This window comes from Mugil cephalus, chromosome 11 (genome assembly GCF_022458985.1).
Source record: "Mugil cephalus isolate CIBA_MC_2020 chromosome 11, CIBA_Mcephalus_1.1, whole genome shotgun sequence".
Classification (NCBI taxonomy): Eukaryota; Metazoa; Chordata; class Actinopteri; order Mugiliformes; family Mugilidae; genus Mugil; species Mugil cephalus.
Genome location: NC_061780.1, coordinates 3,310,692 through 3,335,991, shown reverse-complemented (window position 1 = coordinate 3,335,991; position 25,300 = coordinate 3,310,692). Strand labels below are relative to the sequence as shown.

Below are 25,300 nucleotides of genomic sequence, written 5' to 3'. Positions count from 1 at the left end.
GAGGTCCTGTGAGGGATATTAACGGGGATTTTATTTGTTTTTACAACCATAAAGGTTATGTCATGGTCATAGTATAAAGACATGTTGAGTATGGAATGAGAAAATTCCAATCCTTTATCAACCCATCCATCCACCCCAACCTTTTCCCCTCTTGGATTTGTGTGGCACTTATTACATCAGTGCAGATAAAACAAAAGGTGTATGTTAGAGTATAGTGAAACGGAAAATCCCACAGGTTGTGTAATTTCTTGAGGCCTTCACAACAGTAAATGCCATAATATTACTAATAAAAATACCCATAATACATTTAAAAAAGAATTTTAGAGTGAATTTATATTTTTGTTTCTGTTTCAACTACTCAATCAAATAAGTGAAACCAAATAAAACAGAAAGGACATTCACCACACTTCCCTGTGATGAATCTGGCTTTCAAAATGACTAACAATATGAGGACCACACATGGATTTTCATCAATAATCAGCTGTTTCCATTTTGCGTTGTTTTCTTTTTATTGATATTTGCATGGAACCAAAGACAGATGGATTTGTTTGAGGCATCGAAGACTTGCTCAAAATAAAAGTAAACATCATTACAGGAAAAAAATCAAAAGCCATGAAATCATTTGCAGAATGTATTGCAAAACCGTGATATGAATTATTTTGTTAATCTTAAATTTAGAAATAAAAATAAAATAAAAACAACTGTGAACACTAGAAAGAATCAGACATAGAGATTTGCTTTACAACACACTGTGACAAAGGATTAGTTAAGACGTATATGATACTTCTGTTTTTCAGATATAAATAAAAAAATAAGGAAGTGGTTATTGACTTTTATGCAGACGGGCATTTTAAAAGTGCCAGCCAGCAAATCTGGAGTCCTCCGTTATGAATTCAACAGAACAATGTCTTAATATTAGGTTAGTCAACACTGACAATCTGAATCTGTGTTTTTGTTTGTTTGGTTTTCTCAATAAAACAGAAAAATGTTCAGGGTTCAGAAACTAATACACTGGCAGCCCTACTGAAGTTATTCATTCTGATGTTTTTGCTCAAATTTAACATGAAGTTGGCTCAAAGATGTCAGGGCTGTCACTTGGGGTTTACACACTCAAACATACGCCTCACTGCATTATGGGTTCTGTTTGATGTGAAAAAATATCCCACAACTTTCTGAGGCTTCGTCGACAGAATGTATTCAAACTCTAGGTTTTGACACGGAGAGAAATCCCTTTGAGATTTAATAATTTAACAGTAAAGTGCCTTTCATTTTAGTGTTTTCATACTGTAATTCCTTCCAGAAAAAAGTTCATACCTACTAGAGTTACAACAGTTAAAGACCTGATCATTTAGAAACAGTTCTTAGAGACCTACTGCTGCCTTAATGAACCTAATTAATCACTTTAAATGGGACGGCCCAGCGCAGCACAATATTATAATGACAATTTAAACAGCCATAGTCAGAGCATGTGTATCAAAATTCATTTCAAACATCAAGAAGAGATCACTTTCCACTGAAGCCTTTTAACAACATCCGTCAACACAGTTGTTGACAAAATTCTTTTGGAAGGTCAATTGAATAAGGCAGCAAAAACATTTATCATAAGTTACATTAAAATCAATATTGAATACTACAAATGAGATTTTCAAATTAAAACAACAACTGTTAGCCGCTGGTTGTCTCTTTTAAAATAACTGAACATGTTAGTCAGTTACATCTGCAGTGTGCGTTTCCATGCCCCCTTGTAAGAAAACAGAAGCATATGCCCTGCAAGACTTTGTCCATATTGGTGTGTGTAAGTTGTAAATGGTCTGGACTTACAGTAAAGAGATATTTCTACCTTACAGGTCATGACAGTGTTTCTCATTCATCCATTCAAAGGGATGGTAGTAATGAGCCACCTAGTCCGCCATCAGTCGACAAAGATATCAGTAAAGTTCACTGCTATAGAAATCATGACAATTCATGCACACAACTGAATTTAAATGAGTGGAAAAATGGAAACCCAGGACATTTCATCTGCTACTATCTTTACGTCCCTTTAAAAATCTGCCCTTGTGAGCCTGGCAGTTTAACTGATGTTCATGACTAAGAGTCAATAAAAAGAATATGTACACACAGCTAAAGTATTATCCTTTATTCAATATCTATTACAGTGAATAACAATGTGTATAAATCACTGATTTGGTTTTGCTTCAGGAGATTAGAGGTTGGGTGCTCTTTTCTAAGCTTATATTAAGACAGTGTTCAGTCAAAGTGGCTGAGTGATGTGTGACAAGGCTGTTTTTAAATGGCCACATGTCATAGTTTAATACTCAACTATGAGCCCGCTGGCAAAAATGTCATGCAGAGTATTTACTGTACACATTGGTGTCACTTTCCCAATCAATATACATAGCATTAATGCATTATTGACACCATCAGTATCAAGTTAGACTATTAGTGAGCTTTAATATTACATCACAGGTTCATCAAATGTCTTTTTAAATAGCACAACCAACTGGCCAGTCAGCATCCCTCGTCTTCTGTTGTTCAGACATGTGATGCAACCCTGTGGAAACAAAGCATCAGCCTCTCAAGTGAAGCGATGCATGAACTTCCCAAAGACCCCAGAGATCAGTGTCCTGTGATCTTTCAGCACAATTTGAAAACACATACACATACACACGCACACAAATTGTCTAAAAGAGATAACACGTTGGCCAGTCACAAGCAAGTATTTTGTACTTCACTGTCGGAATTTTATACCTAGAAAGTATTTGAAAGAAACACACGCTCTAAAAGGGACATGAAGAAGAACACATTTCGCATTGGCCTCAGTGCAGGAAATACAGATTCTACACTTGAATGGAAAATGCTGGGGGCGTCTTTTCAAAGTGGACAGCGAGTCACTTAAATTTGTGAAACCTTTTCAATAGTTATCAAAAGTGACATTATTTTCCCCCAATTTAGTTCGAGAGGCTACAGTGCACATCAAGTACAGTTACATAGAGACATGTGTTTCCGTCTCTCGCCCTCATCGCCTATCTTCTCAGGATGTAATTAACCAATAGAAAAAGAGCAGAGGGTTTGCTCTCGGACGATAAACACACATAAAGATAAGAGAACAAAAAGCACGGTTACCCCTTGCCCTGATGCTTCGACTGGCAGCAGACACAGTGACAGTTAACAAGACAGATGGAGATCAGATAGTGAGACACGTATGTGTCTCACTATCTGATCTAACAATCACATGGTGAAAGCAATAAAAACATGGTCACTAGTTAACACTGTATGTTGTAGAGACAGTGTACTACAACTAAGGCTTAAAACTAAAATAATTTGCTTTACATTGTCCAGTGGGTCTTGCTCCAACTCCACAAAATCAGTTTTTCCTAAAGGTGGTGTATGAAGGGGTGTCCAATGGAGGAGGGGCAGCACAAGAGGGAAGTACTTGGCATAGAACAGTATATTACATAGTATGTGACAAATCTGAAGGAATGAGAAACAAGGAGTCATCATATGCATGGGGAAATCCAGTAGAGGACGGGGGTTACTACACAGTTCATAGGGCAGAGGATGTGTACCATAGGGGACTGCCACTGCATCTCGCATAGCCGAGGGATCAGGGAAGGATCGCGATTCATTTGGCTTTGATTTCCGTGTAGTTGCTGCCGTCATCCCCCCTCCCTGAAGCCCCCTCCCTGGGCCTGGCCCCAAAAAACTCCAAAGCAGCGTAATTCAACTCTTGCCTCTCCAGTCCTGCCATAGAGCCCACAGGTTGATAATCCCCGTCTTCTCCCTGCAGACAGAAGGACTTCTTCAGTGGCACAAATCACTGACAAGGTGCCAATGCCACCTCAGATGACAGAAGAGTGCAACAGACACCGTAAAGAAAAGACGTTAGTGGTTACTGGTCGACATACTGACAAGAAGACTGAGATGTTTCCGGTTAGTTTGGCTGTTTGTGTTAGTGATGAGGCAGCCATGCAGAGGGCAGTAACGGAAACAAATGGCGGCGTACGGAACACAGAAGCTGATATGCGAGGAGATGCATCTGTCACTGAGGCTTGTGCTCTTAATGGGGATTTGTTTGGGAACCTTACCGTAGTCTCCTCTAGAATGGAGTTAAACTTTGAGCCCAACAGCTCTGTCTTAAGCTGTGCAAGAGTTAGGGGAGAGAAAAACAGACAGAAAAACGCAGAGAAGCGATGAAAGCAAGAGACAAACAGTGTTTGGAAAGGTCATGGTTGGAGCTACTTGACGGGTAGTGGGAGAGATTCTCTCTATTACCTCATTTCAGAGGTTAAAATGGGGTCTCACCATTTATGACTTACTTCATAACACAAAAGTATAACCCCAAACCATCTGAGAATGGTCATCAAAGCCATCCTCCATCATAATCATGATCGTGATCATTGGCATCAGCGTGTCTCACCACTTTCTTCCTCAGATTTTGTTTGTCCTTCTTGACTGCGCTGTAGTACAAAGCTGGGTTCTCCAGGACCACGTCCTGCCTAGGGTTGCCATTCTCTCTGGGGGACGGAGTCACATAATCAGACTCGGTCTCGACTGCCACTAACGCATGGCAACACGCCAAGCCTGGGCATCCATTTTAAAACATCAAGCTCTGTGAGGTTATGCTGGAGGCCATCTGTGACTGTGAGTGTTTGTGGTTATTTCATGGGTTTAGTCGCTGAGACCACTTCAGGTGTGATCTGTCGGAGAAAGCTTGCAAATTTGGGGGTCCAAATATGCCTTGAGGCTAAAATAAAGCACCTTTGTTAAGAGGGCTACCTGGGTTGTATTTAGCGTAGCGGTTCAAGGATATAGAAGCAGTGTCAGAGGGAATCGTGCCTGCAAAATATAAGGTTAGTCCAGCTTGCTAACCCACTCCATAAGGCAGCCGTTGTGGATCTCCAAGGATTTCAACAGGGATTTGTTGCAAATAAACTGAAATTGCTCAGGAGAAATGATTCTCACGTCCACATCAATCCCACATTCACTCGTCTACAATGTGCATCAATGTGTTTTAGAATGGATGACTAGGCTTACGTGTTTCCTTGGATTTCAGAAAATGCTTAGTGAGGAATAAGACTACTTCTGCCTTGCATTGGCCTCTCCATTAGTTTGTATTTTATACTCACTTCTTGTTGTTGTGTCCGACGTATCTCACTGCTGCAATGATGAAGGCTATAACTGCCACTCCTCCAATGGTGCCAACTATAACTGCCATCATGTACTTTTCTGAAAATACACACACATTCACAGTAAGTATAAGATGAGCATAGGAGTTACGTGTTGGCCAGGAGGTAGGGCTGTGTGTGTGTGTGTGTGCGTCTGTGTGTGTGTTGAGATTGTGTCTCTCTCTCTCCCTCTCTTTCTCCGCCCTGTCAGCCCAGGTGAGACTGGTTGTCTCGTCAGCAGGAGCTGACATTACGAGGCTAGGTTCGTTTCTCTTGCTCTCTCTATCCCTCCTGCAGGTAACCTAGTGAGGGGAGGCTCCTGTTGCTCCTCCTGTTTTCCGGTTCCCCTTTCCTTTTCATTTAGGGTTAGTTTGGAGTAGGCAGTTTTAGTTTGGGGGAGAGCACTGGGTACGACGACCGATGGCTGGCTCAGGGCTCTCCTCTCTTTTGTTTGTTTTGGCTGGGAACCTCCAACCCATTTGGTTTGATATTTCTTGAATTATTTGTTTACATTTGAGCTAAATAAAAATTGATTGATCTATTGGTGGCAGAACTGGTGCCAATGTCTTTTTGTTTGATGTGTTACGGGTCTTGAGCCAAATTTATGTTATGATCCATGACAATAGGCAAGAGTAAGAACAAAAAATAAAACTCCTTTTCACTGTAAAAAAAAAAAAAAAAAACCCTACAATTAAAATATTGTTTACTCAGTTACAGTATGGTTGAATCAGCCTACAACTATAAGCTGAAGGATACCTGCAAGGTATGTCCCATTCTAGTGTTTCTGGTGCAAAGCAGCGTTCATTTAGATTTTTCTTGTTCTTAGGATTACACAAATCTCGCTTCTTATTTTGTGAGGAAGCTAGATTCCTGTGAGATCACATAACAATCCATTTTGCCAGGCTTCAAGCTATGAGCTTGTGGCTGATCCACAGAAGTGAGGACCAGTCCACGTCTTGTGAGGAACTACTGGAAGCTGAAGGCATGTTTTATGCCCCAATCATCTTTACGAAGACAGCAACAAAAGGGGCGATTCAGCTTTGAAAAAGATCTATGATCACCTATCACAGATCCTTTTCAAAGAGACGGCCCCTTTTCCAAACTGTTTCTAAGGATGACTTCCCAGTTGGTTTGCACCATCTGGCATGTCAGATTAACAGAGCTCATGACAACACACAAAACAGCAATGTGTGCTGTGCGTTTCATATCTGTCACACGGGAAAATAGTGCAAATGAAACGCAACACATAACCCTACAAAGCAGCTAACAAGGATGCTACAGAGTAGAATATAAGGAAGCCTAAACATAACCACAATATTAATGTTCAAGCCTGTTGTATCAAAAAGATGAGGAGCTCTGGTAATTTACTATTACTTTTGGGGCAATTTCAGAGTGTAAAGTAAATATAATGCACATCTTAAAAAAGCTTGACATTTAATTTAACATGGTGCTTAACAGATTCTTCTTCAACTTTTACTGTAGTTTAAGTAGAGGATCAAAAAAAAAAAAGTCTGGCTTGATTTTTATCCAACATCCAGTCATCAGTTCTGGCTTACACTTCTTACTCACTTTCCTGCTGTAGCTCCAGAAGCACGCTCTCTCTCCCGTACATGTTGGAGATGCTGCAGTGGACGTTTACGGCGGGGCCGCCGTTGTCCACCCGCTCGCCTTTCTCCCGCAGCTTGATCATGCCCGTGGAGGTGTGTCCATCTGTGTGCGTGTGGAAGTTGTAGCGGCCATCGGTTTCGTTGATGGTGACGTTCAGGTCGGGCAGGTAGAACTCGATGGTGGGTTCAGGGTTTCCTGTGGCGATGCAGACACACTGGACACCCTCCCTCACCACCGTGCACTTCGACTCATCCAGAAGGACCGGCGCATCTGTTGACGAAGGCAGCAGCGGACAGGTATTCAGAAGAGCAGTTTCTACCACAGAGCTTTCTCAGTCACTAACACACTTACGTGTAATACTTATTATCATCCACTGTGCGATTTCCTAACTGTAATCGTCTCTTTGGAACATGCCTATTATTGTTCTCTCAGGTCTCAACCACAGTGTCCATTTGTAAATAGTATTTTATGTTTCGAACTCTATTTTAAGTTCTAAGTTATCTAAGTATTTCTATTTTTGGTACCTTGTTTTGGATCCTAGGCATCTAATGGCTCCATCTGCATTTCACTGTACTTGTACATTGACAATAAAGATATCTGTCTATAAAATCTTTTTTTAATTTTTCACCCTTTTAGAATTATTCAGGGCTATTGTACTGAAAGTGCAAATTGCTGTACATCAAAAGATCACAGATGCTCCTAATATTTAAGGAACGTGATACAGTTGGATACAGGACAGTGAAGCACTCACACTCAACGGTGATGTTGAGGGAGCTGCTGGCTCGTCCGTGCTCGTTCTCTGCCAGGCAGCGGTACTGTCCATCTCCCTGCGGTGTCATTTCCTTGATCTCCAGCACTGACAGCTCGTCAGCTGTGATGGTGCCCACCAGCTCCCCATCCTTCAGCCAGGTGAGTGTCGGAGCCGGGTTTCCCTGCGTGCTGCAGTGCAGGGTCAGCGAGGTGCCCTCTACTACTGTCATGGAGTCATTTACCACGGGTTCACGGGGAGGGTCTGAAACCACAAGTAGAAAAATTTAGTTTGTTTTTATTTTCTTATTTACATTTTCTAAGTGTCCTCATGCATAACTACCTTATTTAAATTAAAGAGTCAACATTTATTTTAACCTGCAATATTTATACCACCTCCATCGTTTGGCCACAAGGGGGCAGTGAGTAAACAAAAAACAAAACCTGAATAGAGAAGAAGCTTTCCACATTACACGGGATGAGATGTTAGGGATCCTTTGTGCCAAGATCTGGGAAAAACACATTCAGAAGCCCAGTTCAACTGAAAAAAACGAGCAGCATGCTAACAGTCTGCTTACTAGCACCAACAAGAAGACACCAGCTAACTAGTCTAGCCAACAGCAGTAGGTAATAGGGATGGGATATGCAACAACATGTCAACCAACACTTCTCCTATCGGCAAAACACATTTAGAAACCCAGTCCAGCTGAAAAAAAAAGCCGGCTTACAGTCAGCTACCACTAGCAACCAACAAGGAGCCACCAGCTAAATACAGTCATTTGTCATAGTCATATAGTCAGTATAGCTGTCCTTTCTGATATGTCTGTTTTTAGTGATTTTAGCTTTTCTTCCTTAAAATAAATGTATAAATTGTCACAGACAACAAAACAACATATGATCTGCACATTAGCTCATAAAATAAGAGAAACAGAGTACTACTGTCTAACACTAAACGCTTTACTGTGTTCACCAGCAGGTAGTCTCAAATTTGTCTGTTTGTTGCGTGGTACTGAGTAGCTCTAGTGCAGTCAGTTTTTAGAGCAGTTTCACTAAAAACCGCTGTCTGCTTCAACTGAAATTGAGAATAATAAAACAATCTTAACAAATAAACAGTAGGCTGAAGCACGGTACAAAGCTCTGTGAAGCTGACAGAAGCAGCAGATTTGGGTGATAATCATCAGTTCATCAATATGAACGACACCATTTGGTATTTTGATACATCATAATGATCACTAGTTTTCACATCAACCCAGTCCTCATGTTTTCTTGAAAGCTATTACTCCAGCTTCACTGCTGAGGATCTTACAAACAAAGGAGGCACTCCTATGCACACATCATCAAACCTCGAAACAACTGTTGAAACAGAAGTTCAGAGCACTTCCAGTTCTATACTCCATAGTAATTCTGAGCTGGTATTTAGTGTGACATACAAACATTTTTTTGAAGTTTAAGTGCCAGTGACAGTCTGAGGTCACAGTTTGTCTCTTAGGGCAGAACAAAAAATATAACTTCTTGTATGTTGTTTGGACACAGGACAACCACACTGCCCTTTACACACATTCATCTGAACAGGGTACACCTATTTATTGCTGAAGACAGGATGGTTTGGATAATATTAAGCATTTGTGTCAAAAGAAGCACCAGGTGTGATTTTACAAGATTCCATTAATGTTTAAATTGGCGACCTTTGCCAAGAGGGATTTTTTTAGTAGTGTTTGATATCCAAAACTTTTAAATAGAAAATTTAAGCTAGTTGTATATCTAAACCCACTTTAAATCACCTTTATGTACTATACATTGATCAGGCATTACATTATGACTACCTTCTTAATATTGTGTAGGTCTCCCTTGTGCCTTCCAAACAGTTGTGACTGATCAAAGGATGGACATGGACCTTCTGAGCGTGTGCTGTGGTGTCTGTTTGGGTCTTATGGGTTGAGGGGAGGGGCCTCTGTGTATCATCCCACAGATACTTGGCTGCATCCTGCTGGGGATGGCTACTGCCATCAAGGAGTGTCATTGCAATGGGCTGGGGGTGTCTGGTCTGGTCTAGGTGGGTGCTACATGTCTAAGTAACATCCACATGAATGAATGCCAGGTCCAAAAGGTTCCCAGCAGAAAACTGAATTGTCACAAGATGGTCTATGTTATTTACTTCTCTTGTCAGTGGTTTTAATGTTGTGGCTGATGGGTATATATAGTCTATATGCTATGTATTGTATATATATGTATATATATGTAAGCTTGGAATAGGACTCATTTACTTTCTCACAGACTTACACTTGACAGCCAGGTACATTGAGGTGTTCATGACTCCATAGCCGTTGTCTCCTATACAAGTATAAACTCCCTCCTGTGCAGGCGTCACATCATCCAGAGAGAGGGAGACATTTGACGCCGTGTCCCACAGCAGCTCCTCGTCTCCAAACATCCAGGCAATCCTGGGAAGAGGGTTACTGTCCACCTCACAGTGCAGTGTCACAGAGCTGCCCTCCATCACCTCTGAAGAGACGTTCACCCACACCGAGCGTGGAGCATCTGCCATCAAAAGCAAAACGCAAAATTAAATGTTCAGGTGTTCGGCCATGACTAAATGTCAAATTGCCTTTTAAACTGACTAAATCCTTGGGCCTTTCAATCTTAAACATGAGCAAACTGTTTGAATAATGCTCAAAAGTAGGGATGTCCAATAATATCGGCCAACCGATAATATCAGCCGATATTAGCCTATCTTTGTAATATCTGTTCATATCGTTATCAGTTTTACCACCGATAATGAAAACAGATAACATAATGCCCGGGTTGTGCTGCTGCGCACTCCTGCACCTGCTGCTGCTTGTGGGGTCTTGAGACATTTACTGGCGCGCGATTGAGTTAGTGTGGCTAACAGGCTGCTTGCTACCTAAAATTAGTCTGGGCGAAAAAACAAACAAACAAGAAACGCCTGCATATATCTGTATACCATATCTGTTGATATTGGAATCGGAAATCAAGAATTTTGACAAAATAGGATGTCGGCAAAAAGTGAATATTGGACATCCCTACTCAAAAGTGATATATGCAGATTACTCTTGTACATATATGCAGATATGGTTTTAGTATCCATGCAAGTGACACAGGCCTTGGAGCACAGTGTTAGCTAGTCCACAACTTTGGGCAACAATTAGATAGATTCTCGTTAAATTTAGGACATATTTTTTATTCTTCCTGCTAATTTGAAACCTGGTGATGCTCTCTGAAGCACCCTGGTCAGACTAAATAAGCTGAGGCCTATATTTTTTTAGTAATTGTACTTGTATTACATTAAAGTAATTTAGGAACTTAAAAGATGCATGACACAAATAGACTAATTTAAATCTGTTTACTTATCCATATGTATTTTGCTTGATTTGAATGCGAATACAATCTTACTAAAATCCTAAACCCACTCATTTTGAAATTATATAAAGAAGCTCTCTTTTTCACTTACACTTGACATCTAGAGAGATGAGTCTCTCGTAGACCAGGGTGGTGTTAGGGTAGTAGACTCTACAGCCTAGAAGCTGTCCGTTGTGCATTGGTCTGGGAGTGAAGGTGAGGGTATTGGAGAGTACCGCTGTGTTGCTCTCCTCTAGGTAGTCATTGCTGAACTCTGGGTCAGGCAGGTAGTCTGTGTACATCCACTGGATCTCTGGAGTCATGTCGGGGCAGTTATCAGGAGCATAGCATGTCAGCTCCAGGCTCTCGTCACTGACGATCTCCTCTGGGACGTCAATGTTGGGCTGATCTGGAGATCAGAAAAAGATTTTCAGCTTTGCGTAAAAGCGATTAAAGTGAAAACTTTACGAAACTTACCAGCTAGTAATCTATCAAATTTTCAACTTTACCAAGTTTAATTTAATTGTTATTATCTTACACTCACCCAGAACTTTTAGCTCAGCGAAGTCTGGGTAAGTATACATGTTGGCTCCACCAAGGTCTGCACGAAAGTAGTATCTCCCTGAGTGTTCTGTGCCAATGTTGTTGATGAGCAGAGTGCAGTTCCTCTGGTTGAGATCACCCAGAAGCTTGGTACGGCCCTTGTAGCTCTCATGCACAATGTCTGTACGTGATTTGAAGACTACAGGAGGGAAGAGCTGAGGGTAGGGCTGGCCAAAGTACCAGATACCGTGAGTGCCGCGGTACGGCCTGATGCCAGAGGGATACATGAAGGTGCACGGGATGACCACACAGGAATTAGTCATGGCTGAAATATCCCGAGGTACCCATACATTCCACTGGCAACTGGCATCTGGAGGAAGAGACAGACGTTCAGTGAAATATGAGCTTATATTCTCCTAAGTTATTTAAGTTTAATGATCAATGCATACCATCGAATGAGAAAGAGTTACAGGAAATGATTACCCTTGATGATCAACAGCAGAGGTAAGAGCAGCTCCAAACACCACATGGTCTCTGCTCAACGCTGGACCATAGACCTCTGGAACAAACCAAATCCTGTCAGTTTTAGCACATGCATCATCACAAGGGAAAAACACAACAACACAGAAATGTTACACAGCAAATGTGATGAAGTATGACTCAGGACCAGCATCGGCCCCTGATAATCACACAAATTCAAAATGTTTGTGAGGTTTGACAGTTTCTTTTTACAAAACAAAGCCTGACAATCACGAAGCAATAAAGGAGGCATTACACATTATAAAGTGACACAGTTGAAATTGTGTTAAATCCCAGGTTTTGACACTGATGAGACTCGAATCTCCTAACTGAAGCACAGATCACCAGTTAGGCAGTGCTGGCATGGCAGCAGTGATGCATTTCACTCACACTTCCTCTGCTTAATAAATGATGTCTGCAATTTCAGTTTTTCATAACTCAATACAAACATCCTTGTATCTGTATTCATCATTCCAAGGTCTTAACCAAAGCAAAATTGGTATAATATTCCAAACATGAATAAAAATATAAATTTTATATATATATATATATATATATGTATATATATATATATATAAACACACTGTACTGTGTATACTAAAATTCTAAATGGACAAAATAAAATTATAGATTCACCTCACTATATTGTAGGATATAATAGATGTCAGCATCTTATTTGTGGTGGTCCAACATTTGTGAAATAAAGGAACTCAAATGGTTACCTGTTACATTTAAAATGCATTCCAAAGACTGATTACCTTGAAATGCTGATGGTTCGAAAGAGACACAGGACAGCTTTTCAGCAGATCCACTAGAGGGTGCTCACTCACACCCAGACAGCTCCACAGCCTCCTTCTCTGTGGAAAATAAACAAGCCGGTGGTATGAGCATCATCATGCTGTGACATCACCCGCCGCCCCCGTGCTCTCACAGGCCCATAGTAAGTCACACAAACGCAGCGTCAGTCAGCACCTGCTCGCTCCCCCTCAGTGGAGTCACTCATTACGGTCGCCACACGTAAGCCCGTACAATGAATGACCCTCTCTGTTGTCACCAGTAGATTACTGAAACTATTTGTGCGCTACTAGAAATAAATAAGGAGATAACAGGCACTTTCTGCTCTTTGCTCTTGGATTAAATCTTGAAAGGGCACCAGAGATCGTTCTCAGTCATCCTGGTCATGGCATATACCAGGGGTCTACAACGTTTTTTAGGCCAAGGACCCCCAAACTGATGGAGAGATTGAGTATGGACCCTCTACCTACTATGTGTTCCATATTAAACAGCCTAGTGCTATTTATAAATATACATTATTATATAATTTTGCATTCAATATTAGGCTACCCTTATCCCTTGGATTCATGTTAATGTGTATTTAAAAAAAAATTTAATTTGTGGGGGAAAAATTTAAAAAATTTATAAAAATGTCTAATCAACCAAAGATTTTGCAACCTCCTGCAGTGCCAGTACCCCCTGTTGAAGACATATGGTATATACATCTAAAACAAAGATAAAACCAAGGCAACCGGACAAGACTGAGATCAAAGTGAAGCCCACCTGCAACTTCCAAATGAAAACCTGAACTCAATCTCTCTGTTCTATAGATTTGGTTGTTACATTTTTTTCCACATATTCCAGCTTTTATCAAAGGTGGTGTGTACTCAACACCAAAAAATACTCTGATCCGCCCATATTATAGATATTGTTTTATCTATAATTTTTCATTGTTCACTAATTACAGTCTCAATACTATCAGGTTTTTATATATTACTATCCGTGTTCTGAAATAAATCCAGAACTGCTTCACTGTGGTATACGTATAAAATGTACATTAATATGATGGCTCTGAAATGTATGAGGAATTATTGCTCGCAGAACTCAGAGCAGAGGATTTTAGCCTCACGCTGCAGCAGCCGGTGTGTGCAGATGGCAGGCCTGAGAGTGGATTGTGATTTTAGAGCTCCGTGATTAACACATCCCAACATCACCCCTGAGAGTCCATGACCAATATTAGCCATGTTGAGAGACGTAAAAGAAATTTCAGTTGGTTTGACATTAAAAGTAGGCACGGGTGCATCACAGTGCCACAGCCAGACAATATCACAGGTATTTGAATGTGCAAAGGGGTTTACTTTGATAGAGGTGCTTTGTAGTCTCCTTAGACCTGTAGTAATTGATTTGAATCAGGGTTTATCATTACATTACATACGTTTATGGGATGAACTTAAGTTATTTCTCCACTTCCAGTAGATATGGAACAGCATTCATTTGAAGTTGTGCGTCTGGCTACGTGGCAAATGGAAACCTAAAATCAGCTCTTTTACCTCTTTTTTGTGCTTCCGACTCCGCAGACAAATACCTCTTCAGTGGCTAAATGCTACACTACCTACTATCTCGATTAGCCGGATGCTAACCCTGAAGGGGTTTTAAGATATTTGGCTTTTGGAAATCGCTTCCCACTGCAACTGAAAGCACCAATATGAAAGGTGAAACTGAGTCAGGACGGTTTGAGAGACTCTCGTGTAGAAGGGGTTTTTGGCTCGTAATGTCACACTGCTGGCTGTGGCAGTCCTGACTTTTCTCCAGCGTTGCGTCAAGCTTGAACCATCTGCACTGCAACAAAAGGCCAACGACTAGGCGAGAGTGCGGCGGCGAGAGGCCTTGCATCAGCAGGAGAGAATAGAGCCTAGAAGCCAGGCAGGGCCACTGACACCACCACCAACCCCAACAACAACGGCCTCATTGACGGGGCAGACAAACGGCTGGCACAGAGCATGCAGCATACGTGTGCACACTTTTTTATACACACACACACACACACAGAACACTTGCCTCATACCAGCCTCAGCACCAGGCTCCTGCTGCCTCTCACGACTGACTTCTTCTTCCAGTTGTTTTCCCTGAGTCGGTCGTCGTGCTCTGAATCCCAGATGCCAGATTCTGTGGGAAAAGGCGGATAAAGTTGATGTTAGAAGCAGACAAGGGGTCGGGGAAGAGAGGGGCCTGTGTGAGCTCTGTTTTACATGTGTGCCGTGGGCAGATCTGAATATGTGTTCAGGCGTTTGTAGAGCTGTTCATTGGCCCACTCTGCATTCTTTTCCTCTGTTCCACCATTTTCCTGAGCCTCCTCTGAGGCTGAGGAGAGACATGTTGACATTAGTTCAACTTTTCTACGCCACATGCGACCTGAGACACGGCTGCAAAAGCTGCGTGGCAAAGAGATGACTCTGTGTCACTTTGACTGTGTCAGAGCAACATATGAAGTGTAGGCGGGACATAGAACTTGTCAAATGAACAGGGTTATGTAAATTAGAGATTACATAAACACAGAATCAGACTTTAGGGTACATTTGCTTACAATTATCCCATAAAGAGTCAAAAAATGAAGTGAGTGAATGGCATGTCTCCAGGGCATGATCGCTGATCTCTGAGCTGTATGCAGATCTAATATTTTCCCTTTTGAGGAATGTTTGTAGGCGGGGATCCACTCAGAGGTCCCCATAATTTACATATTAATATAACAAAGACAAACTGTCTCTACAATGAGGAAGTTTTTTTTTTCCAACCTCATTGTTACATGTAGAGCAAGTCACTGTGTCCAAAAGCCATTAGGCCCCCAGCCAAGTGATGGCATGGAGCAAGGCGTGGATAACCTCAAGGGAATCCCTCCACAAACCGCCTGGAAAGGAGCTGGAGGAGAAAATGTTGCTTTGACTCTCAAAGTACAAACAAATGCGCAGCATGCCACAACCCCCTACACACACATGCAGTGGAGTGGGCGGCTATGTGACCTTCCTCTGCACTCCCTCTGTGCGAGATGTGAGCTAAGCGTGGCTTAATCCATTGTCCTTCCATTGCTGTAGTCATTGTCTATACAGTACATGTTCATTAATTGTGTAACTGCAGACGCGGTTGGTATCTAATGAGGGAAAATGACATTATGTTTGTATGAAAAAGAAAGCAACAGATGTGGTTTTACTGATAACCAAAGGTTGAAAATGAAAACATTTGAATACCTTAAGGAAAAACGATGAAAAGGTATGTTTATGTTCACTGAAGAACTGTGCAAAACATTGCTAATATCTGAGGCAATCAACCTTCAACAGGATCAGTTATTCCACATCACACTTCAGGGATGCAAGTACTATCTGAACAATCAGCCTCTGCTAAATCAGGCCACGACACCTTTTATGAGTAATTTTGCATGATTGAAACTGCTCACACAAACCAAAAGGCTCACACAGACAGTCAAAGAAGAACATTTTCATTGTGACTGTCGTCTGCGGCCGATGTATAAGAGCATCGCCGAGGCTCTTAGACGTGCGGCAGCGAGAGAATGGGGACCTTGTACAGATAACACTGCCCATTGTGCAGGGGAGAAACTGGAGGAATTTTTTTCCCGAACAGGCCCGCTCACAGCTTGCGCCTTGCTGCTTGCCTGTGACGCGCGTCGATCCACCGCAAGCTAAGGCTCCCACTAAAATACTCAGAGGAGCAGATGGTCTTAAAACATGACTGCTCCCCCTCCCACACATGCTGCTGCGAGCTGCGATGAGCCCAGCGCACCACACACACTCCACACACACACTGAGATACAAACATAAACACAGAGATATGCCAACATCCAGTCACACAGTCTGTCCAAGGTACTGCAGAAAGTGATTGCATAAATAAAAGATTGGACTTCAAGGTAATACAAGATAATGTATTATTTTAGTTTTAGGAAGACATTTAACTTTAACTTTGGGTTTCATGACTCTTTCTCCTCTGACATGACTACTTGTTCATATTATCTGAATGATCGCTCAAGGAAACCTGTTGTTGGAGGTCTCATTTTTGCATCTATCTAAGCATATGTATGGTCCTGTGGGAGTCTGTCCCACCCTCTGCTTGTAAAATGGTTTGTGCTGACTCTACATACATGGCTGTTTCTCATTCTAAGCTCTCATCTGAAGTGGTTTGGTTTAAACTTCATATCACCATTATTGTTCCTTCCCCACATAAAAAAGCACTTTACACATACCTCGCAAAGTGTGCATCTAAAAAAAAAAAAAAAGTAAGCTCGTGCTGGCAGATCACCAACATAACAAGAGACCAGGAGCACTAATAGCTTATTTCTTTCTTTCTACCAGGCAAACCCAGTGACTCTGGCTATCCCCATCCCAGTGGGCAGATGGCGAGCTGCAGGCCTTCTCTCTCATTAGAACGCTTTCCCTTCCGCTCTAAACTAGAGGGGGCGGCAAAGGGAGCCGTCACCTGTTCGGCCGCATAGACAAAGAACGTGAGTATCAACCCTGGTGCTAATTTGAACTCTCCCCTTGACCTGATGATTCAAACGGTGACTTAAAGTGAGTATAAACCACCACTGGTGTGGTTTACAACCAAAGCTGGTTTATACTTTTGCACCCTTGATGGAAGTTGGAACAGTGACATGTATTTGTACTTCTAAATGGGAGGGAGGGAGACATCGTCGCTCTTGAGATTCATCAGTGTTTTAAAGAGAGTCCAAAAGAGAGTTTTAAAAATACCCTAAATTGTAAACTGACGGCGAACTGAGTGGATGCTGTGAAGTGAAAGACAGTTCAGTCTGAAACTTAAATGTGACCACAACGGTGTAGGTTTGCATAACTTGGAGGACTACCCCTTTTTGGCTCAGTCTTGTTTAAAATTCATTAATTAGGAAAATACAGTGCAGTGAAGGCGTATGTATCACACTTGTTTCTCAGTCATTAAAGAAAACACATCTCTCCGTCACAAACCGCCGCTACATCACAAGTCAATCAGAAGCCCTTCAACCTGGGGTCACGCGTCTTTTTAGATGTGGTAACACGCTCTGCTGATTCCAAGGCAGTGAAACCTGTTCAGTAATAACTGGCTGAGCTTTTAACAGCCCTCGCAAACTTCGAACAGCACACACACACTCACGCATGTGTGCACCCTTACACATCATCACAAACACGTTCGCTCACAGAGTCACACTAATTCATTACCTGACTAACGTGTGATTCATCTAACTCCTCGCACATACTCGCCCGTCATCTATGAACGCTCACACAAACAAGCACACACTCACCCAACTGTAGGTGTTTGACCTTAAACTCCAAAAATAACAAAATCACATAGAATGGTCGATAGATTTGTCCTCTCCTGTTTGCATGAATTTGTGTTCTCTCGTGGAAAAATGTCCAATTCCAACAGATCCAAAGAGCATAAAGATGGAGAAGTCAGAGAAAGAACGGCTGCTCCTCACCTGTGTAGGTGACCGTGGCCGACCTCCAAACGCTCTAGAGCTCCTGTATGAGCAGCGCCAGCAGCCTTCCCTCTGACACTCACATGCAAAGCGTCACACCAACAAGACCTCTCGCCACTCTCTGTACCAAGCCCCAACAGTAGGGAACAAACCGCCCTCCCCACCAGTGCCACCGCTGCCTCCACCATCATCACCACCACCATCACCCCTCCCATAAGAAAATCAGTCCTTCAGTGTTGCATTGTTCTGAAGCTTCGCCCCAGGCCATAGCCATTCATAAATACATGTGGGGCCACAAAGGACCACTCTGTTCCCCCGTCGCCACCGACAAATACGGGTGAGGCTTCGAGCTGCCAGGCCTTTCTATCCAACATGACTAATTGGTTAACGCCGGTCTGAACTGATTTGATTTGTTTTTTTTTTTCGGACTAAAGAGAGCAGCCGCAGTTTTTTTGTTTTGTTTTGTTTCAGCTGTCAGTGGTAACAGAAGGCAGGAAGTCAGTTGGGGAGGGAGTAATGAGTATGATGAGGAAGGGTACGGACAACACGAGGGGACAGCGTGAGGAAATGTGTGATGTTTTACTTTTGCACCCTTGATGGAAGTAGGAACAGTGACATGTATTTGTACTTCTAAATGGGAGGGAGGGAGACATCATCGTTCTTGAGATTCATCAGTGTTTTAAAGAGAGTCCAAAAGAGAGTTTTAAAAATACCCTAAATTTTAAACTGACGGCGAACTGAGTGGATGCTGTGAAGTGAAAGACAGTTCAGTCTGAAACTTAAATGTGACCACAACGGTGTAGGTTTGCATAACTTGGAGGACTACCCCTTTTTGGCTCAATGTGTGATGTCTCTTAGTCAAAATCTATCACCCTAACGCAACTGAGCACTTCAGAGGTTTGTGGTTTGAAATGAAAAGAAAAAAAGAAAATCAAACTTTCAGTGTTTGGTGAAGGCGTTTCTCACCTGCTGGTTTCCAGTTTACTTCTGCACAAAAAGCAACTAGCATATTGCAAGTTTGTGGTTCGTGGTTCAGCATCATTAAACACGAACAGTATGAACTTATGATGGAAAGAAGCAAATCTGTCCAATATGACTTTTTACCACCACTCATACTAAGAACTGCAACATTCACTGTCACACCACAGTCCAGCAACACCCAGAAGCCAAGTCAAAGATAAAGTTATATAACAGAGAGTCGTGCATTTTGTTGGGTTTTAAACGGCAGAGATGGGGAAGATTTCCATGTTGTGAGGTGGTTTCACTTTCAACCACAGAGTGACTGTCACTGTTAACACACTGTCAGCTCGTGTGTCTCTGAACATCAAAAGCAAGTTGTATTCTGTGAAGTACTGCTGGGGAGATTTCAATATGTTTCCAGTGCTCATAGATTCTCTCTCTCTCTCTCTCTCTCTTTTTTTTTTTTTTTTTTTTCCAGATTAAAGACTGTTCAGTGCGATCTGAGTGGGTTCCAGGAGGGCTGCTCAGGGATTTCCATACAATGTTCATACTAAGGCGGCCCCCAGGGAGTAATTTACTCTGCCACGGTCTCATAACAGATTAGAAATATTTGCACACGTTCGGCACCTGCGTCATTACATTACTGAAAACTCTCTCTTATGAGTAGACATTAATAAAATAAAATACAGTTCTAAAACTGTCTGCTCTTACAAGTAGTTTGAAGCACAGATAGATTATTCCTATGCTTTCCTATCTGAGTGATATTTTTTACATCAGGTCTACTAGTTCACCCTAAAGCTTGGGTTGGCAATGAAGAGCTGTGTACAACATTTCCACTGTGACACCACACACTCCTTTTAAAGTCTGCTTAATATCTTTGCAACCCTTCTGCCCTCGTCAACAAGCAATAAGAAAAATAAGTAAATAAGATTGATAAAGATTTTATTTTATTTTTTTTGGCTGTAAAGATTCATTTAAAGCCATCATTTTCATTTGGATATTTTACATCACATGTAAGCTGACAGAGGCCAAATAACCAATCAATGTACCAACTCCTCCCCCTTTTCTATTACCAATAAAGACAAAACATTATTAAGCATATGCAGGAGTGTTCACACAGTTGCGTGGTGCCGTGACCGTGACATTAAACCCCAAGACTCGTTTACAAGCCAGCTCCCTCCTCCCCGACACAGTGGCCATTGTCTCCAGTGGCCTTCTGGGACAGAACAGCTCAGCTCGAGCCTGACACCGCACAACACTGGGAAGTCGATGTGCACAGATAATTGTCTTTTAATCACAACAATCCCCTTTTCTATGCCCTCGCTCGTTTGTCTCTGCCTCTTGTTCGACGTTTCTCCCCTGGTTGTGACTCTTGTAGCGTTTAGCAACTTTGACCAGCTACAAGCTGGGCTCAAGCTCAGGGTTCACAAAACTAATGTGAGGGACGCATTAAGTTTAAGTCATAATACATTTTAGACAGATGAGCTATATAATAAATCACACCTGTACAACTGAATGAATGAATGAATGGGGAAAGTAGTCGCAGAGATCCAAGGTGTTTTATGTACCGGGATGTTGAAGAGGTGTATGGGGACTGACTCGCCCCTGAGGCCAGCCTCAAGAGGCCACTAAAGGCACTACAACTTTTAGCCTCAGTCTGCCCTGGAGGAAAATCCTATCTCACGAAGCAGAGCACAGGAGGGTTTGGTAATACCAACGGTAAGTTCGATTTCTTGTCACCACGATAACGATCTTGTGTTTTTAATAAGATGGGAAAATGATCCTACCTAATGAAGCTAACTAGCTTTGGGCCCTGGACACCCATGATAAAGCCGCACAGTTGATTCTAATTGTTTTTGACTGTTTTCCCTCTGGGTTGTGTGGTCGTGCACAGTTTGGACTTGTCTGACACTTCAGCTACTCTCCTGTTAGAGTTTTGGTTAACAGCGTAACAACACGATAACATAAAACATCCTCTGGAAAGCCACAATGAAGACTTGAAAATTCATTCACAATAAGCAACTTTATATAATTGTGTTTAGTTCATGATGAAAAACTGAAAATATACACAGATAGGAATCTGGTCACTAGCACAAAACACACAAACATGCTTTTACAGTATAAGTGGTATGAGGGCGGTGTGGGGGGAGAGGGTGTGTGTGGGTGGAGTTGTTGTACTGGACAGAGACGAGTGACAGAATAACACGCTCAGAATGGATCCATTGTCCCTCTGTCCACTTTACTGGACAGAAGCAATGGATGGCCGCCACCTGCCAGCAGATGAATAGTCGGAGAAATGATGAAGCTTTGTGCTTTTTATTGTTGCACAGGTGCAGCGGCTGTTAACGTATTAGCAGGTACATTTTCATCCGATATTACCATATTCATTCCCCTTTTCAAAAGAGGGTACAGGGTTGTAAAAACAGCAGGCACAAAATGTAAATGCACACACAATTTCTCCTCATCTGACTGAAAAATGGAAAGGAAGTGTCCCAACATAAAATCCAGAGTTGACACAGAAATTTGACTTGGTACCAGTCAAACTTAGAGGCACTGTGAGACAATTAATAATTGTCATTTAATCCCACATCAGTGCCATGACTTGGTATTATGTTCAAGAGACTTTGAATTAGTTGAAAATTATAAAATCAAGCAGTGGTCTGCCTAATGTCTTGTCTAAGTATTACATTTAAATTTAAAACTAGAAATGTCTCACTAAGGGGTAAAATTGCTATTCACAGTGTTGTAACTCAGAGCTCTAGCAGGCTGCTGTCCTTGTGTTGCATGGGATTTTGATTCCCAAAAGCACCTAATCTGAAGCTTGTCCTACTTGGACAAAGTTGCGGTAGATCTCCAACTGGCATTGAGCGGCTTACATTTGGAGTGTGTGTGATATCGTTACCCTAATAGTGTAATTGCCTAAGTAAATTTTTGACCACTTCTAGGCCTGGTGTTTTCAAAGTGTGGGATAGTGAGCCTCCCCAAAGACAACCCCAAAAGTCCCCGCTTCCTCCATTATTATTACTATTACCATTATTGTTGTTACTTGTGTTCGCCCATTATTACCTAACACGTCTTTGGCTGCAGTCTCACCACCGGGGTTTCCCCGCGTTCGCGAAGCAGTATGATGCTTCGATTTCCTTGGTATTTACGGTGCCCGTAAACGCCCCGATGGCTTTCATCTGGGACCATCAATTGATCAAGCTTCCTATCAAAAAGTTTCTGTGGCTTGGTCTTTAAACTTCGGGGCTTAATATTAATACAATATATCAATATAAACATTGCATACTGTCGTTACCTAGCACGTCACTGTCGCAACGGAGCATCGCCAGGACCAGTACATGAAAAGTCAAAACTTTAAATAATCAGGGTCATACTTCCTCTGTTTTCTGCTCACCCCAGACTGTGTCTTCTCTCACTTTCTCTTGAGGTACTAAAATGATACATTTTCCCCTTCACGTGTACTGCCATGTTAGCTGTTGTTAGCTAACCAGATGTTTACACTGTTTCTCTTTTTTTTTCAAGTTTTTATTCTTGTGCCATGTCTCCCCTGCAGTCCTCATCCCCACACTTTGAAATATTAGGCTGTATTAGGGTAAATATATGCAAGTAATTATAATTATATATTTGTTTTTTTTTTTGTAGATTTTATTAGGAGAACAAAACATGTCTCATCCATCATAGATTACTGCTTTTTCACAGCGACCTGCGGTGCTGCTAGCAGCAAGTGGAAGGTAATCCGAATAGAAATTTGTAGGAATAAAAGGAATGATTTCAAAGCCAAATGTTACAGTCCCAGTGTGAGAACATTCAAGATATAAACTGAATGAGCAAAGTCAGGCCATTAGCATGGACCAGCCAGTTTGTTGTATTAGTTTGAAAGTAGAGGCAACGAAAAAAGGCAATTCAAGAAACATGTACGCGCGCTTGAAACACAACCATCCGGTTCAGTTTTCCCATCTGGAAAAAAATAAAGCTGGAGATGCAGAGGAGGCTTCATCCTGACAGTCAACACTCACTGAGGCATTTACTCAACAATGTAAATACAAATGAAACAACGCAAAATGGTGTGAGCTCACAGAGTGTGGAGTTCGTCAGATTACAAAAGCAATGCAACCCTTTGCTGAGAGTCCATTTTATTTTTTGTTGTTTATTTTATTTATTTAGGATATTTAGTTCTTGACATTCCAATTACAATGTTACATGCTCTTGAGAAATAAAAGTTTATTGCTTTTGAAAGGGTGTACTTGCATTATCTCTCAAAAGACTGTTGACAATATATCGTCCATCCAACAAAATTTGTTATCATGACAGACCTAATTACAGACTCCTAAGAAGACAATTTGTTTAGAACATCAAATACAAAATCCACTGACTTTGAAAAGAACAGATCGCCTGTTTTCTGTGTATCACCCGTAGCTGTAATCCATTAAGATGTGTTTGTTTAAGATCAAATTCAATTATTCTGCAGTAATAATAATAACCATATGTGGAGGAGCAGACGCACAACAATCATACATGCTGGTGTGAAATATCTGCTCCTTGTGTTGATACTAAATGGTCACAATTCACTGCTATTCTGGTGAAAGGCAGGATTTTAAAGTGAGAGATCTGAACCCAGTTGAAATCAATTAAAAAGTGCAAAAAACAACAGCAGCATGTTGTAGATTTGCTAATAATCTAATCAAAACTAATGAGTAATAATTACAGAATCAGAGAGCAGCAGAGCTCTTACCTTGTCTGCTGATCTGAAACCAGTGAGGAGCTCAGAGAGGCATCTTCTCTCCTTCGGCTTTCGCTTTTTCTACTGATCCCCCTCCTTCTCCCTCCTCCGTTTCACTCTCTCTGTGTCAGCAGATTGGCTCTTTGGCATACAAACCTGTGATGGAGGGTGGTGGTAGGGAGCTTTCCGTATTATTTTATTTAATTAAAGGATAATTCTGATTTTACAACTTGTGTCTTCTTTTTATATGCACAGTTTCTATTACTGTGGCAACACTGTAGACATAGGTGACTAATTATAGCTGATTTCTGGGGGCACGGGAGCGGGAGCATCTCTACAATGACATTCTTATATAATTGGAAAATTAAAGGTAAGCAAATACAAATTAGTGTCGGGAATAATTCATCACAGCACATGGAGACTATGGAGTTTATGCTTGATAAATACAGTAGCTGAATCAAGTAATATGATCATCTGTCAGCCCCATTGGACAGGAAGCAATTACTTTGTTGAATAACAATGAAGACCTAATAAAGGCTCCAGGCTTCAGCTGAGATGACTGAAATTACCTTCCTGTGAAAGGTTACCATGTGTACTGACAAACCGGTCCCAACGTATAATTCCGGTACAAACTCAATATAACAGAGGAGATGTATCCCGTACCCAAAAAAGGAGATAGCTAATATTGACCTATCTGGACTGAAACCCATAAGCCATTTATTGATATTAATTATCAAATATCTCAATTTAATTTGTATTCAGTTGTGAAATACACTGTATATAGATAAAGTAAATTCATGGATTTTAAAATATCCCTAAGGTTAAATGGGATAAGTTAAGTAAATGAGAAGAGAGTGAAACCCAGCTCACCGATACACTGAGGATATCAGACAGATGACACTGCCCAGAGCCCACATTTACATAGACACTATTTCTTCAGTCTGGCTGAAATCATTCTGATTAAAGATTCTAATTAATTGTTTACATGGATGCTAAATAAGCTGATAATACGGTAAATGGTCTTCTTTTTATATAGTGCCTTTCTATCTGCTGGTATTCAAATCACTTTTATAGCCACAGTGACACATGTATCCATTCTCTCACACGAGCACACACACAGTGCCACGCACTGGGAGCAACTGGGGATTCAGTGTCTTGCTCAAGGACATTTCGACGTGTGGCACGTTTGGGGATCAAACCACAAGGCCCGTTTGTTCTAACTGAGGTGGTGGTTAAGTAATAGATTTTCCCTTTCTATGCACTCATTGAAATATTGGTGAATTCTAATTTAGACTTTTTTACTTTTGTGAATTTTTTGAAATGTCTCTTTCGAAATCAAGATTAATGAATTTACCATATATGGTTCCCAGCCCTCAACTGCAAACAAATGTAAACATTATTTTATTTATTTGTTCTAATGATAATAGA

The 25,300-nt window shown here is 41.4% G+C and overlaps 1 protein-coding gene across 6 annotated transcripts; it reads right to left on the bottom strand.

The window, feature by feature from the left end:
• Positions 1–490: 490 nt before the first annotated feature.
• On the bottom strand, positions 491–23,989 carry mag (myelin associated glycoprotein). 6 transcript variants are annotated; one of them, XM_047599886.1, is made up of 13 exons: positions 23,885–23,989; positions 14,772–14,879; positions 12,698–12,796; positions 11,904–11,979; positions 11,422–11,790; positions 10,990–11,286; positions 9,801–10,058; positions 7,525–7,785; positions 6,735–7,043; positions 5,127–5,226; positions 4,418–4,514; positions 4,086–4,139; positions 491–3,781 (listed from the first exon to the last, which is right to left on the bottom strand). In XM_047599886.1, exons 4-13 carry the CDS (start codon positions 11,947–11,949, stop codon positions 3,623–3,625), a joined length of 1,950 nt encoding a protein of 649 aa, XP_047455842.1. In that variant the 5' UTR covers positions 11,950–11,979; positions 12,698–12,796; positions 14,772–14,879; positions 23,885–23,989; the 3' UTR covers positions 491–3,622. The 6 variants fall into 6 exon arrangements, with proteins under 6 accessions (XP_047455842.1, XP_047455841.1, XP_047455843.1 ...); XM_047599885.1 differs by lacking the exon at positions 23,885–23,989 and adding an exon at positions 18,190–18,342; XM_047599887.1 differs by lacking the exon at positions 23,885–23,989 and adding an exon at positions 18,013–18,157.
• Between the last annotated feature and the right edge of the window lie 1,311 nt (positions 23,990–25,300).

Coding starts and splice junctions, on each gene's coding strand:
- mag (XM_047599886.1), bottom strand. CDS start 11,949: ATGTGGTGTTTGGAGCTGCTCTTACCTCTGCTGTTGATCATCAAGG. Junction 7,786..9,800: donor AATGTACCTGGCTGTCAAGT/GTAAGTCTGTGA, acceptor TTGTGGTTTCAG/ACCCTCCCCGTGAACCCGTG. Junction 5,227..6,734: donor TCTGGAGCTACAGCAGGAAA/GTGAGTAAGAAG, acceptor GTGTATTTTCAG/AAAAGTACATGATGGCAGTT.